Source organism: Schistocerca americana, chromosome 2 (assembly GCF_021461395.2).
Source record: "Schistocerca americana isolate TAMUIC-IGC-003095 chromosome 2, iqSchAmer2.1, whole genome shotgun sequence".
Taxonomy (NCBI): domain Eukaryota; kingdom Metazoa; phylum Arthropoda; class Insecta; order Orthoptera; family Acrididae; genus Schistocerca; species Schistocerca americana.
The window spans coordinates 243,628,004-243,644,053 of NC_060120.1; the positions used below are offsets into that span (position 1 = coordinate 243,628,004).

At 40.0% G+C, this 16,050-nt stretch overlaps 1 protein-coding gene across 1 annotated transcript in view; it reads right to left on the reverse strand.

The window, feature by feature from the left end:
• The window catches only part of LOC124595742, a 152,690-nt gene that overhangs the window by 116,302 nt on the left and 20,338 nt on the right, over positions 1-16,050 (reverse strand). The window contains exon 3 of the mRNA XM_047134618.1: positions 6,161-6,359. Within this exon, the coding sequence (XP_046990574.1) occupies positions 6,161-6,359 (199 nt within the window). The remainder of the gene's footprint in view (positions 1-6,160; positions 6,360-16,050) is intronic.

The window sequence follows — 16,050 nt, forward strand, 5'->3', positions numbered from 1 at the left end:
TCAGAAATGTTTGCTGTATGTATCAGGAATTCCTTACCTCCTAATCAAGCAGGAAAGTGGAAAATTGTAGGTTCATAATTTGTTTTGGAGAGACAGTATAACACCACAACATTGGTGCATTTGCATTCTGAAGTTAATGGAAAGTGAAATTGTGTGATATATTCATACAGGACATGGACACTTCAGAATGAAAAAGTGTATAGCTCATATGAATAAGTTCTATTGTTTTAAGAAGCTAAGACATAAGGTAGCATCTTTTAGGCCCTATGAACTCTGTCAGAAGGTGAAAGAGAGTAACACTCATGTTAAATACAAAATGTATCAAATTATTCCTAAATCGTTACACGATCTTACAGCAGCAGATTTTTTTGGACCAGTTCCTACAGAAAAGGGAGATGTGTCATACATTTTGGTCATCACAGTGTGCTGGTCAAAATACGTTAAGTTATATCCTATCAAAAGAGTAAATACACAGATGGTTATACACTGTTTGCAACAGTACTTTCTGGAGGTGGGAAAATCAAAACGATTTCTCACAGATAATGGGCCACAATTTGTCAATAATGAATTTAAAGAATTTCTAGCTATGGAAGAATATTCGTTAAGTATTAATATCCAACTATAACCTGTACGAAAGGGTTATCAACGAAATTGGGAAATTATGCTGCACCTACTGCCACAAAAAACATACCTTATGGGCAACGAAAATTAAAGATTTTGAACTTATTTTAAATGAATTACCACATTTATCAACTGGATTAACACCTTTGGAAGTAATAGGCAAACCCTTTGTAGGAAAACCTCTCATTAAATGTTTTACTTGGCCTGGACATCTTATTGTCAACTATGAACTGAATCAGGAAATAGTTTCTCGAAATTTAGTTGAAAAGGCATGACAAAGAGTGAGTAAGCATAATGAGAAAGCTGTAGAACCACAGTACAATGTCGATGACCTAGCCCTTGTAAAACAGCACACACAAGTTTTTCCAAAAGTATGAAGGACCATACCGGGTTCGAACAGTAATCCATCCCAAGACATTATTTTTAGTGGATCCTACAACTGGGTCATAAAAAGGAAAGTACAATGTAAAGGACATAAAGTTGTATATCTACCAGGGACGTTAACATTCTGTGTTAACGGGCAGAGTGACGACCATCAGATCCCGAGCTGTTTTAGGTGTTTCTTCTGTAATAAAATTTACCTGCACTGAATTCCCCCAACTTCTTACACTATTCTATCAACCTCCACTTGGAGGTTATTAGAGAAATTGTGATCACGTCACCCAAAATTGCTCCTGGTGCGTGACTGCCTCATCCTCGGTTGTTAGAGGGTTGTGCCTGTTAGGAATTTTGACTGCGTCGTCCTTGGTTGTTACATGGTTGTGCCCACTAGGAATTTTGACTGCGTCGTCCTCGGTTGTTAGAGGGTTGTGCCCGCTAGGAATTTTGATTGTGTCTCCCTCTATTGTTCCAGGGTTGCCCTTACCTGTCTTCATGACTCGTCCCGGCTCGCCCCAACTTATCCTTACTTTACTCGGCAGTGACATGAAGTGGGAATTGGTACGCATATTATACCTGAAATAAGATAGATTAAATTTGCCTAGCCAGCCATTCTCTCCCGTGGTTTCGATTGCAATGTCGACTGCAGCTGACGCGGTCTCCACATACAGTTAGGTTTTATTTTTGCCTTAATTAGTCCTTGTAATTAATCTCTTCACCAGTTTTCTGTGCAAATCTGTGGCCAGAAGTCTGGGTGAAATCAACGTCATTAAACTTGTTTATTCTATTAATATGAATCATAATTACAATGATTCCAAAAATTGTTTTCTTGAAAGCTGCCTGGTAATCCTTTGTTTGTCACATAGTTCTACATAAGTAGGGAAAACCATACCTGGCACATAACTTTCAAAATAATTTCTGAAATCATGAGAATACCATTCTCACACTGAATGTAAGATAATCGAGTTAAAGTCATTGAAGCATATTTTTATTTGTAAGCTGAATGGAATATTATATCTGTGGAAAACATAATATTGTTTGACTAATTAAATGACTGTTATAATGGAATATATAATTTTATACTTGGTACAGAATATTTTATACCTTTTATGAGAGATGGGAGGATTTGTATCGATGTCGGAAGGGGGTGGGTAGTGTAGGTAAAAGCATGATTTACACTGACAGATAAATCGTGACTAACACAAAACACACATCACACCTTTCAAACGACCCTCACAAACAAGTGTGCCTGATTCTTCACTATTTGCCATTTCCATAGGGTTGGTAAGATTTTCTTCGCGGACCTCAACGGTGAATGTGGGAATGTCTGTTCTGTAGGAGACGATTTAACACCATACCTCCTCCGGCTTCTCACTCAAGTACCGGCGAGGTAGAGATCCTGGGGAAGTGTGGTGGGAATGGTTTCCTGTCTTTGGGGCTGTCTTCTTTCTCTTCTTCAATCTTAGCAACCACATCTACCTTTTTTCCTTTCTTACTTCTCATTTGAGGACCTAGCTATTTCTCCCTCTTTCCATATTCATCTATTTCTATCACAGAAGTCCTTCCTAGTTTCCGTGGTTTCCAATAACCTTCAACTTATCTTCAGATAAGAAGGCCAAAGAATCAGACTACACAAAAACACTTCTGCATACACACAAAGAAATACGAATACACAAACAATGAAGTTACAGATTAGAAGGATTAAGAACCACCAAGGGTTGTAGGGGAAAAAGATATGTGTACATCTGGAAAGATACACACATTGTTTTTTAAGTGACAGTTCTACGTCGTTCCTTTTTTTTGGTGTTATCTTGTGTATAGAGAGAGCTTGTGGAATAATCATAAAACAGTGATAAGCATGGTTGGAGTTAATCATGATAATCATTTAAGAAAAGTCAGGGTAGAAAACACTCTGATCAAGTGTGCGTGAGTCATAGAGTAGTGGGACTCCATCATTATGTGTAGACATAGTATCTACTAAGAGTTGATTAATACAGGTAGACATAGTATCTACTACAAGTTGAATAATATGTGTAGACATAGTATCTACAAGATTATAGAAGTTGAGAAGTGGAAGAGGACTCTAGGGTATTAGAGGAGGTACTAAGAAGTTAGTGTGAAGTGTAAAATAGATTTATTTTTACCAGGAAATATTTAATTATAGTGTACATAAAGATGTATACTAGGACAATGAACCATGAGGCCTACTCATAAAGGATAAGGGGGACATACCCAGCATTTGCTAAGGATAAAGGGCAGGTGTACCTACAAAGAGATAGGAAGACCTGTGATCTGGTGAATAGGGATATTTTATAAAGGGGTGTACGTACCAGAACAGAAGAAGGAAGTGCATTTCTAGGATCAACCCACATGTAAGGTATAGGTACTGATCCTAGGGGAAAAGGACAGTATCGTGACAGAAGTCACACATTTAATAGGAATTATTCTGGTAAGTTTGAATTCTATACACCACTAGCTTTATTATGTTTTAGGTAAGTTTACGAGTGTCAAAAGGGAACACTTTTATTTTGCCCAGACTTCCCCAGACTACAAACTACTATAAATAATGATACTAGTATGTACTAAGGAAAAATAGTACAAGGAATTAGAATAAAGAATAAAGTACTCAAGTGTCCTGAACACCTGGAATTTATGATTGGATAAAGAGCAGAAAAAATAAAATAAAAAATTGGTCCTCACGATTTTTAGGCCTACTGAAAGAGCTAACTCCAACATTGATTGAAATATTCGCGTTTTATAATTAAAGTAAAATGAAAAAAAATAAGGAGTAGCTAAATAAAAAGAAAAAGGGTATTCACGATTATTAAAAGAACAAGGTGTACTGTTGAAAGACGAATTGTTATTCTATGTGATATACATGTACATAATGATGGTATATAAAATATCGCGTGTTCGATCTGAGAGGGGAAATATGTAGTGCTTCGAGAATTTCCATGTAAATTCTAGAACCACTTGGCCTTCCTCCATCTCGAACCCACAATATTTTAAACGTAAGTGCGAGAGAGACGAATCCAACCTACTGTGCATTGAATGTTTGTGTGTGCAGTCTAAAAACAGTCACAAGCAAAATGTGGACAACGCGGCGGCCTACAAGTACCTGCTGTACGATCCATAGAGTTCATAGTGTAGAGAAGAGCCTGTGCTATTCTTTGGTGGTTTAGTGACTGGGATGATTGTTAAGACCAAATGAAGAAATGAGATCAGACTTTTAAGTAATTCATGTGTTGGACTTGCTAGAAGCAAGACATGTTCATATTCTCTGGTGGTTATTAAACCAACCCTGTTGTAAATGTATCCTAATAGAGCCTAATGTTTGACGACTTGGTTGACTCGTATGAGTTCAAATATTTATATGAGAAGTGGTGAATTTGTTTTTTTGTGGAAGTTGAAATATACCATGACTGAACTAAAAGTATTCTTTGAGTACCAAATTATTTCAAGAGTAGAGAGACAGTCTGATAAATTCCCTTAACTAGCATTATTCTTCGGAGAAGAAGTTTTTGGAGATCGACATGGCCAGCTATCCAGAGAAGAAGACTGGCTCTGTATACCAAATAAGTCAACCTATGTGTGAGAGGTAGGAACTTTGCAAACCAGCTTCACGTCGCTTCTTGTCATCTAAAGCATTAGAACTGCCTCTGTGTCATAAAGAACAGTGGACAACCTGGAAGTCTTTTAGCAGACTGATTTGGAGTTGCAAGTTGTTGAAGCAATCTGCAGAAGTGGGGCTTTCAGATGGAGTTAGCAATGTCTGAATAAAGATCACCACAAATAGCATCTCACCTACTACAGCAGTTTTTGCATGGCCAATGCACACCTTATAAAGGTAACAGCAGAAGTGTTTGATGTCACTAATTGCTGAATCAACATTGTGTGAAAGTGCTGTGTCATAAACCATCAATACTACTAAGTGACTATCCCTGAACCCTGTACCAGTTGCAGGTAGCATAATAGCCTCCGGGGCCAACAGAAACTTGATTTTCAATACTTTGTGTAATTATTGGCCAAATTTCAAAATTTAAAATGATGCCATAATCTACTAATTAAGAGATACAACCTTAGTTAAAAGTTGAACACAATAAGACAAGTATTACAGCTGGAAACTGTGTATTTGTCTCGAAGCAGCGTAACTGACAGCACACAGATACATGGACTTCATTCACCCAATATTTGAGAATGAGAGCACTTAGCAAACTCCAGCAAACTTTACATACAATTTCAAATCTCTGAGACACTTATTGTTAGTGACATTTCTCACAAACTAATAAGAAAAAAGTTTATCATTTACTACGTTTTCACTGTTCATGCAGTAGAACTTCAGCATCAGGCATGGCTTTTAAATTCATTACTTCTTTGCCACCAACTCTATTTGCAACACTGTTTGGAGACAGTATCTACATATATCACTGAATATACCTGCAAAATTATATCATAGTATGACATATAGTCCAGCAGATATGACATCATAAACATTGAGATGTGTGAAGAACTTGCTCTTGCTTACAGTGGAGCTCAAATTATCCAGATTGTATTCATCCAGTGTTTCACAATGAGAACACTTATCAATTTCCAAAAACCTTAAACCTGTGGTGCATGAATTTCACTGCAGTGGACAACTTTTAATGGTCAATTCTCTGGCGTTTCCAGTCAGTCATGAGGCTGCAAATGCATGCAGGACACAACACCAGTAGGGAGTGCACACTGCAGTGAACTGTGTGCATTTGCAGCCTCAGGACTGATCGAAAATGCCAAAGAAGTGACCATTAACAGTTGTCCACTGTAGTGGACGCTAATCGCCACAGGGTTAAAGTATAATTTCAAACCTTTTCTAAACTTTGTCTTGCTTACATGTTTAACATCAAATATTTAACACATTAACTCACTTGGAAAGTAATCAGATGTTTGAAGCTGTTTTATACATACATAGTACATTTTATACTAGTCTTTTCTAATACACACGATAATGATATCAATATTGTACAGGGTTTGGTAATTTTAAACAATGTCATATTCCTTTCATGACAAACAAATAAATTTTATGAACTGTCAAAAGAAGAACATTCATCTACTGTAAACATAAAGAGGATCACACTAAAATCATCTATATGACAAACTGGTAATGAGCAGTTATTGCACTCACCCAAAAGCTCATGTTCAGCAGTTTGTAACTGGAGTTCATTATTTGTAATTGGTGTGCGTTTCATTGAAAAGTCAATATCTTCAGGTTCAGTTCCCTGCCTTTCTTCACTATCTGTAATGTCATACCGAAGCATCCTAGCTATTTCTTGGGCATGTGCTGAACCAAGTAGCAAAAGAAAGAGGATAATTGCTGTCAATAACTGAAACAGAGATAAGTTACATAATGTAATTGAGGAGCAGTACTGTTATACAGCAATCTACATATGAACATATAACATGCAGCACTCAGAGTGACACAATCAAGCATTCTGTTTTGCATGACAATAGATATTTGGCAAACGATATTCAGTTAAATGAGAAATATGATATTTAAATGAAACACTGTCAAGAGTCTTATTATGGTTTGTAGCATGAAATATTAGGCAGAGTCAGTAGAAAAAGAAGAAGCAGAATTGGTGTGGTACTGACTACTATGCAGAAACTGCTTAATAAATAAAGATATTAATTGGGAATAATAAATGTGTAAGTCATTTATACAGTGAAGGATATCCACAGATATAGTGCTAGTTGTCTGATGGAAGAAATACTACAGGGAGAGGCTTCGTAGGACCTACACAGAATATGCTGAATTACATTCTACAGTAATTAAGGTAATAGAGGTGAAGAACTGAAATCAATTCAGTGTAGCTTCACAGAGAAATGGTTTTTCTTTTTAATATGTGGTACATGAAGGTGTCTGTGGAAAAAGGTGCTAATTCATAAGAGAGTATTTTGCATTACTGCACATTACACGTTCAGCTGAATTCAAAAACAAGAAAATAAATACAAGAAGACAAAGTAACTCACACAGTAGACAGCATTTTTAGTAGTACATATGGAACTACTTGTTACCAGCATTCACAATTTTCTGGCTTGAAACCCCCATAAAAGATAAAAATTGTAAAAGGTGGAGTTCAATGAAGTATCCCCCCCCCCTTCCCCTTTTCTCAACTTCTAGCCTTGTTAACAACGAAGGAAAAACCTGTCAACTTCAGAACATGTAAAGAGGTGTAATAAACAATGTGGGTAAATTGTATGCCAAATTTGTAAGGTCAAACTGTTTTGCTGATGAAATTCTCGGATTAACAGCCACACTGTGCAGTCATGTTGTTGCAATGTTTCAACAAGTCACTGAGTCATCATCCTCAAGTGACATGTCAGTTTAATGCCCAGTTCATTCATTCATAACCACTAGACCACAGATTTCTGTACAGATAGCCCTACAGGTGGACCAACCCATTGCCTTCAGAAGAGCTGTTATGTCCAGTGGTTGTGGCAGGAGGGAGGGAGGACTGGCTGGTTAGGGTTCCAGAAATTCAATTCTGGTGCTGGCCCTTCCAGGGAGGTCTGGGCATTGAGCCCTGGTCCTGATATGCCTGTCTATTCTACCTATTGCTTATCCCACTTTCACAACAATGTTCCTGATGTACTTTTTGCAAGCACTGAATACTACAAACACTGAATACTATGAGGAGCTCAGTTGGAAACCACTGTACTGGTTGACAAGACCATCATATACTTTTGTTTTCATCACCTCCTTGATGACCGAATCCCACAACCCGCTGGCATTGCACAGCATCTTTGCCACTGCAGACTTGTCAGTCTGGCCAAGGTGAAGACTCCTCCCTTGCTCCAAACAGAGCTGCAAGATACATCACAATGTTCGGCTGATGTAATGTGTAATATCCTTTGCTGAGTGGTGTGCCTGAATGTAGAGAAATGTACTCTTTGAAATAACAAGTGTTTATTATAAGAATCAAACTAAATACAACTTCTGAGAATAATGTCTACACAACTTGAGAATTGTAATGTCTTGAGGAGCAAGGAAGATGAATGATGACACAGTCCTCTGAGGCTGGGAGCTCAGTGGCAGTCAACTGGTGAGCAGCAAGGTGTCGTAATGACATAGTTCCACTCGTGGGCAGTCGCAATGACTACTATGCAGTGGTGCACAACGAACAGCTGGTGGAAGCACAGTTGCAGATGTGGCTCAGTCCAAGGGCAACAGCACCTTGGCGGGCAGCAGGGTATTGCAGTGGCAGTGGGGCCCATTGAAGACTCGTAGTGGAAACTTATGGCAGCTGTTAATTGCTCGGAGCTCAGGAAGTAACTGACCCTCGCTGGGTGGAGTGCTGCCCTAAGTACAGGTCTGCAGAAGGATACATGTGAAGCATCATGAAAGCATGTGACCTCATGGACATAGATTATCGCCTACACCTTGCAGTGCTGTGTGTTGTGACTTGCATGCCACAATGGCAAAGCTGGCAGCCCCAGACACTGTGGCAGCTGTTGGCAGATTGACTGTAAACAGTATGTTGCCTCTTCTATTTATTAACAGACAGGGGCTGTACCTGGTCCATGAAACATACCTGTAAGTGTGGTGACCAAAATATGCAGACTGCAGCTCCGCATACACCACATACTGCTAGCCACACTCGCAACTGACGCCAGGTGCTTGCAGTTTTAGTTGGTCTTTCTCGATTGTAACCTTTGAGCAGAAAATAGTTAAAATCAGGAATATGCTTGGGTCTGTTAGAGACCACCTGGCACCTACAGCATCAGTTGTGAGTGTGGCCTGCAGTACATTGGCTACACACAGCGACCCATATCACAGTGCTGTTCAGAGCATGTGAGGAGTGTTTGCTTCAACCAAACAGACAAGTCTGGAGAGGAAGGCAACAATGAAGGCCATGTTTGTTTTTGAAAAGACAAAGGTCCACTGCTGCACCATCAGGTTCTGGTTTTCAGTCCTCGAAGAGGCAGTAGAGGTACAAGTACATGATGATCTTGTCATCTGGGGCATCAGTTTCCATCTGAGTTGCTCATGGGACATGGTGTTAGCAAAAAGACATCAGAAATGCTCTGATGTGAAAGTGGCAGAGGTAACAGACAAAATAGTAGACAGCACCATGGCTTGTGATCAACAACCCCCCCCCTCCCCCCCAAACACACAATGATGTATGCTGCTGAACGATGGGATGGGCAGGAGCACGTATCTATGCATCATGCTATTGAAGCAGCTGTGCATTATACTACATGATGTACATTATGCAACAAATTTAATAATTTTTTACAACATGGTTTATGTTCACTGATGTAAAAACAGATGTTCTATTCTCTACTTCACCTTCTTAGTGGTCGATTTTTAACCTTCTAAGGCAGCTTATATTCTTTCTCAGGCTTCAAGCTATCTGTATACCAAATGTAATCTAAATCGTTTCAGTGGTTTAGTTGTGAAAATATAACAAAGTTACTTTTGCATATATAATATCAATATTTAAGTATGGATGAAACATGTTGAGGATTGTACAAACATTGTATTCATAACTTCAAATCATGTTATGTAGAACATATTAACCAACAAAAGCATTTTTACATATATGAGAAAGTTCAAAAGTCAAAGAGTAAATATCTTTTTCAAAGAAAAATATTTTTCCCTAATTCACATTATATTCTTTATATCAATAAATATCTCGTACTACACACTTTATAAAGTGGTGTACGTTCTTCCTCAGCATCCAAGTTATCTCTATACTAAATTAAAAAAAAAAAAATGTGTTCAGCAGTTTAGTCATGAAAAGTAACAGACAAACAAACTTTCGCATTTAGAATATCAGTTGAAATAAAATCTATCAAAAACCACAGCCCTCACATACAGGTACACTTCACTAGTACAAGATCAGACTAGGGAAAGGACAACACGCTATGTGTAACAATGACATAAACATATACACAAATCAAGGAAGTTTTGCATCACCCTGGTTCCCAGAACTCCTGAAGATAGACGTTGACTGTGGATATTGTATCACAGACACAGTCCCTTTGACTGTTCAGGGATGTCACTAAACCCACCCAAAGATGTAAACAAACATGCATGAGCAGCGCATATTACACAGACGGGGTCGGATAGCCTATAAATTCCAGTCATTCCACCAGGAAGGAGGTACATGGCTCGTTTTGTCTGTAGTTCGACCATGTCTAGATGGTCAATACCGCAGTTCAACCATGTCCGCATTGTTACTTTGTGCCAGGAAGGGCTCTCAACAAGGGAAGTGTCCATGTGTCTCAGAATGAACCAAAGCGATGTTCTTCGGACATGGAGGAGATACAGAGAGACAGGAACGGTCAATGACATGCCTCGCTCCGGCTGCCCAAGGGCTACTACTGCAGTGGATGACTGCTACATACATATTATGGCTCGGAGGAACCCTAACAGCAACGCCACAATGTTGAATAAAGCTTTTTGTGCAGCCACAGGATGTCGTGTCATGACTCAAACTGTGCACAATAGGCTTCATGATGCGCAACTTCACTCCCGACGTCCCTCTTTGTAACCACGACACCGTGCAGCGCAGTAGAGATGGTCCCAACAACATGCCGAATGGACTGCTCAGGATCAGAATCATGTTCTCTTCACCGATGAGTGTTGCATATACCTTCAACCAGACAATCATCGGAGACGCGTATGGAGGCAACCCTGTCAGGCTGAATGCCAAAGACACACTGTCCAGTAAGTGCAACAAGGTGGAGGTTCCCTGCTGTTTTGGGGTGGCATTATGTGGGGCCAATATACCCCGCTGGTGGTCACAGAACGCACCGTAACGGATGTACGATACGTGATTGCCATCCTCCGACCGATAGCACAACCATATCAGCAGCATATTGGCAAGCCAAGCGTCTTCAATGACGACAATTCACGCCACCATCGTGCACATCTTGTGAATGACTTCCTTCAGGATAATGACATCACTCGATTAGAGTGGCCAGCATGTTCCCCAGACATGAACCCTATCGAACATGCCTGGGCTAGATTGAAAAGGGCTGTGACCCACCAACCACTCTGAGGGATCTACGCCGAATCGCTGTTGAGGAGTGGGACAATCTGGACCAACAGTGCCGTGATGAACTAGTGGATAGCATACCACGACGAATACAGGCATGCATCAATGCAAGAGGACGTGCAACTGTGTATTAGAGATACCGATGTGTACAGTAATCTGGACCACCACCTCTGAAGGTCTGGCTGTATGGTGGTACAACATGCAGTGTGAGGTTTTCATGAGCAATAAAAAGGGCGGAAATGATGTTTACGTTGATCTTTAAGGCAATTTTCTGTACAGGTTCCAGAACTGTCAGAACCAAGGTGATGCAAAACTTTCTTTGATGTATGTAGATATGCTAAACTACACCTTGGAGACAAACAGCAAAATGTATGAACTTGAAAAAAAGATATACCCTACATGATGACTCTGCAATATGTTGCACAAAGAGAACTCAATAATACTCGATAAACGCTTCAGATACATTACTACGTAAAATTTTTAAATGTGACATCTGTCATGCCCACAAACCATGAACCTTGCCATGATGGAGTGGCTTGCAAGCCTCAATGATACAGATAGCATACCACTGGTGCAACCACACTGAAGAGGTGTATGTGAAAACTATGGTAGGGAAGCTAAACTGTCAACTTCGGTTTATTGGGAGAATTTTAGGAAAGAGTGGTTTACCTGTAAAGGAGAACACATGTAGGACACTGGTGCACCTATTCTTAAGTACTGCTTGAATGTTTGGGATCTGTACCATGTCGGATTCAAGGAAGACATCGAGGCAATTCAGAGGAGAGCTGCTACATTTGTTACCGGTAGGGTCAAACAAAACATAAGTGTTACAGAGGTGCTTTGACAACTTCAAATGGGAATCAATGGAGGGAAGGAAGCGTTCTTTTCAGGAAACACTATTCAGAAAATTTAGAGAACCAGCATTTGAAACTGACTGTCAAACGATTCTGCTCCCGTCAACATACATCAGGCATAAGGACCACGAAGATAAGATATGAGAAATTAGGGTTCATGTGGAGGGGCAGTGAGACAGCCGTTTTTCCCTCGCTCTATTTTTGAGTGGAACAGGAGGAGAAATGACGAGTAGTGGTACAGGGTACCCGATGCCACGTATCATACAGTGGCTTGTGGAGTATCTATGTAGATGTAGATGTGGAGAAGCCAGACTAACATTTGGTTCCTAAAGATGGTGGGCAGCAGTATTTTCAGTAATTACAGTGGTAACAGTTTGGATACCAGAGTGTAAACTGTTTTTCAGTTTGGTTAATGGACATGCAGCTTCTTTTTCCAAGGTCTTTTAAATGTGTTAAATCTTTGCAACATCATAATCCACATGTCCATGCAAAGCAATGGAATTATCAAGATTCGTAAACGCTCTGTGAAGAAACAGAAGCAAACCTTGCGATGCGTTTAGTGCTATGCGGAACATTGTCAAGAAACTGACTCAGATATTTTATCACCAATTAAAGGCTTTTTGGCATCTTTAGAAGATTTCAAATTTGTTTTCCTCTTGAACACATTTAACAAAATACTTACTCCAACCACTGTATTGTACAATATCCATCAGAATCAAACAAGTGAGATTTTGTACTGTGAACAGAAAATCCAAGAAACTCTCCACTCCATAACTGTGCTACTTGATGACTGTGAGCAAGTAGGAGAACCTTTGAAGAGGAAAAATATCAACTGTAATTGCATCTATTATGAACTGTTTCATAATAGTGATAGGCACTTGGATTTAAGATTTCAAGATTATTCTAAACTGAAATTTTTCAAAACAGGTATTTTATGCAAATTAATCAACAGGGTTCTGGAGACCTTTTCAAGTTCCAAACATCTACAATGTACATACACAGACTGAAGTGACGAATGAAACTTTGTACCAAGGCTGGATCCCCTGCTCACTAGGCGGATGCACTAACCACTACTCCACCCTGGCACAGTGGCTTTGCAAAACTGCACAAGCTACCCTAGCACACCTCCCTCTTCAATCAAAATTCTCATTCCCACCTCAACCCACTTGGTATTACCCCTATACTCAAAAAGCATTGCAGATTGCAGAGGCTCTCCAACTGTACCGGAATAGCAGGAGACCTGGGTTCAAGTCCAGGCCTCGATAAAAATTTTCATTTGTCACTTCAGTCTGTATATATACACCATCATATAATTTCATTTGATTAAGGCACCTATGCCTGGGTTTTAAGCAGGATACCCCATTTAATTCAATTCTGAGGTGCTATTCCATTACAGTTGGAGAGCATCTGCAATGCTGTTCAAGTTTTGGGGGAATACCATGAGGGCTGAGGCAGGAATGCGGATTCAGACTGAGGACGGAGGCATAGTATTCAGTGCAGTTGCGCAAAGCCACTGTGCCAGGGTGGCCTAATGAGCAGAAGACCTGGGTTTGAATCCCGGCCTTGGTAAAATTTTCATTCGTTGCTTCATTCTGCATAAAAACATCATAAATGTATGATGTAATAAAAGGAATTATCCAGACTGTTACAGAGATAATACACTGTACTGTGTGGAAAAGGAAGAGAGGGAAAAAATAGGCAAATATGGACTGAAGGAAAGAAATGGAAGAAGAAGGAAGCAATCTGACATGACCCAGTAGATATCCTGGGGTAACACGCAATTTATTAAATTTGTAAATAATTTTGGAGTAAAGGAGACAACACATCGGACAGTAGAAGCACTAAGTAAGCGCGCACGCGTGCGCAGGCGTGCGCGCGCGCGCGCGCGCACACACACACACACACACACACACACACACACACAATGTAGCTGCACAGGAGCGCGCGTGTGTGTGTGTGTGTGTGTGTGTGTGTGTGTGTGTGTGTGTGTGTGTGTGTGTGTGTGGTGTGTGTACGAGTGCACATATGTATGTGTTACAAGATGGCTGCCGAGTGAGATCACAGGTATTTCCTTTGTCCATTAAAGATCTTATTTAAGAGGAAATAGTGTCAAATTTAAATTTTCTGTTCCATATATTGCTGTAATGTCCATTCTTGTTGCACAACTGAGTATTAGTGTCCCAGCAGAGCTTGTTCTTGAAAAAATTCGTGTTATCTGCAGTCAAAAATCACGACATAACCCAAAATTTTGTGTGACGAACACAAAACATTCTATTCAAATTTTCTTGACAGTGCAAAATTTGTTAAAAAAGACAGCTACTAGTGTCATAAGTGTCTATTGTGCAATAAAAGTGTAACTAAACGTTTCTAATATTTAAGTAACACATTTCGGGTTGTTTACTAGTTAGACAGATGCGATCTAGGCCTAAATTTTCCAACTTACAAACGTTTAAAAACCTGACCAAACACACTTGATACATAAATTCTCCAAAAGCAAAGTAATTACTAATTCATTCTTCTGTCATTGTATCTCTAAATTAGTACAAAGACAACAACCACCGCACATAAGACCTTTGTGTCATTTTTTTGTTTACATACAGCCAATCTTGCATCCTTAACAAATTTAAAACATTCTTTAAACTTAATTATTCTTTTGAAACTGACCGTGAGTGAGAAATGTGGTAGCTGTTGTAGGGTAGTGAGTAGAGGGATTTGTTGCCAATCTTGTAGGAAATATTTTCACTGGAGAGATGCAGTGGGGAGAAAGTTGGGAGAACAGAAGAGGCTCTCTCCTAGAACTGCAGAGTGTGCAGTAGGAACATTTTGATTGGGGAACAGGAAAGGAAAATCTTTGCCCTTACAGGACGGTTGGAGGAAGCAAGGAAGGAACTGACAGGGATCAAGGGAGATGGGGGAGGAGGGTGGTTGGGAACTGGCAGCTGATAGGAGGATAGGAAGAGAGAGAACACGATCTGGCAGTTTTATCATCAACACCAAAAACAGGTATCTACCACTGCCAGAGTTAAGTGGAGAAGAGCCTCAGGTAGAATGAGGAGCAGAAAACGTGCAGCACACTTCAACCAAGGCCAAGAAGCCTAGGACTGTATAAAGTGTTAGGAAGAAGAAAGTGCTGCTGTGCTAGGTAGTAGCCATGGGTGAGGTGTAGGCCCTCAGTTACAGGAAAGTTTAGGGGCAGCGTACCAGGCCACCAGTTACCTTCAAGTCAAGTGCAGGGCTAAGTCATGTGATAGAAGACTTAGGTCTTTATGTATGGACTTTACAAAAGAGGACCATGAAGTGACAGTGGGTGGGGGGGGGGGGGGAGGGGGCATATGACTTAAGTGCTGACCTGGACAAGATAGCTTTCCTGACTCATGGCCCCAACGTACACTTTGTTGAGCTGTTCTGGCGTCATGATCGGCCACACCTTGATGGAGCTGTGAGGTGAATCAATGTGGGGTTAGGGATGGCTCTGAGGGCGGCCAGCTTTGTCAATGTTTCTCTGGTGCCCTTCGGGGCTATCAACAGATGGTGTTTCACTAGGCATGGCCTACACCTAAACAGGACTGGGAAGGGAAAATTGGTAAGGCTGATTCATGAAAGTATAGGGTGTGGATCTCGGGTCACACATGGTCAAATACCTGTTGTCATGGATAGGAAAAGTAAGTCTTTTTTAAAATAAATCCAGATAACAGGTTCCCCTGCCCAAAGAATATCTCCAGCACTTTAAAAAATGATGAAACAATCTCTCACAAGACAGATTTTAACACTCCAAATATCACACATACCATGTGTCACAAAGAAAAATAAACAATTGGAAAGAGTGACACGGGCATTTCACAAACCTAACAATCCTCCAATTATGCAATCAATAGAAATAAAATACAACTATTAGAAGTTGAGCTCCAATCTTTGACCTGCACAGTATTTTGTGTTGCTGAGCACTGGTGTAGAGAGACAGGAATCCAACATGTAGTGTTATCATCGTATGAAAAGGCAAACTCTTACTGCAGAACTACCTCAAGGGGTGGAGGATCATGCATTTATATCAGAAAAGGAACACAGTTCAAATCAAGACAAGACCTCAGTACAGCAAGTGAAAGCAAACACATTGAAATATCAGCTATTGAATGAGCAGGAGTTGGTATCACCAAGAA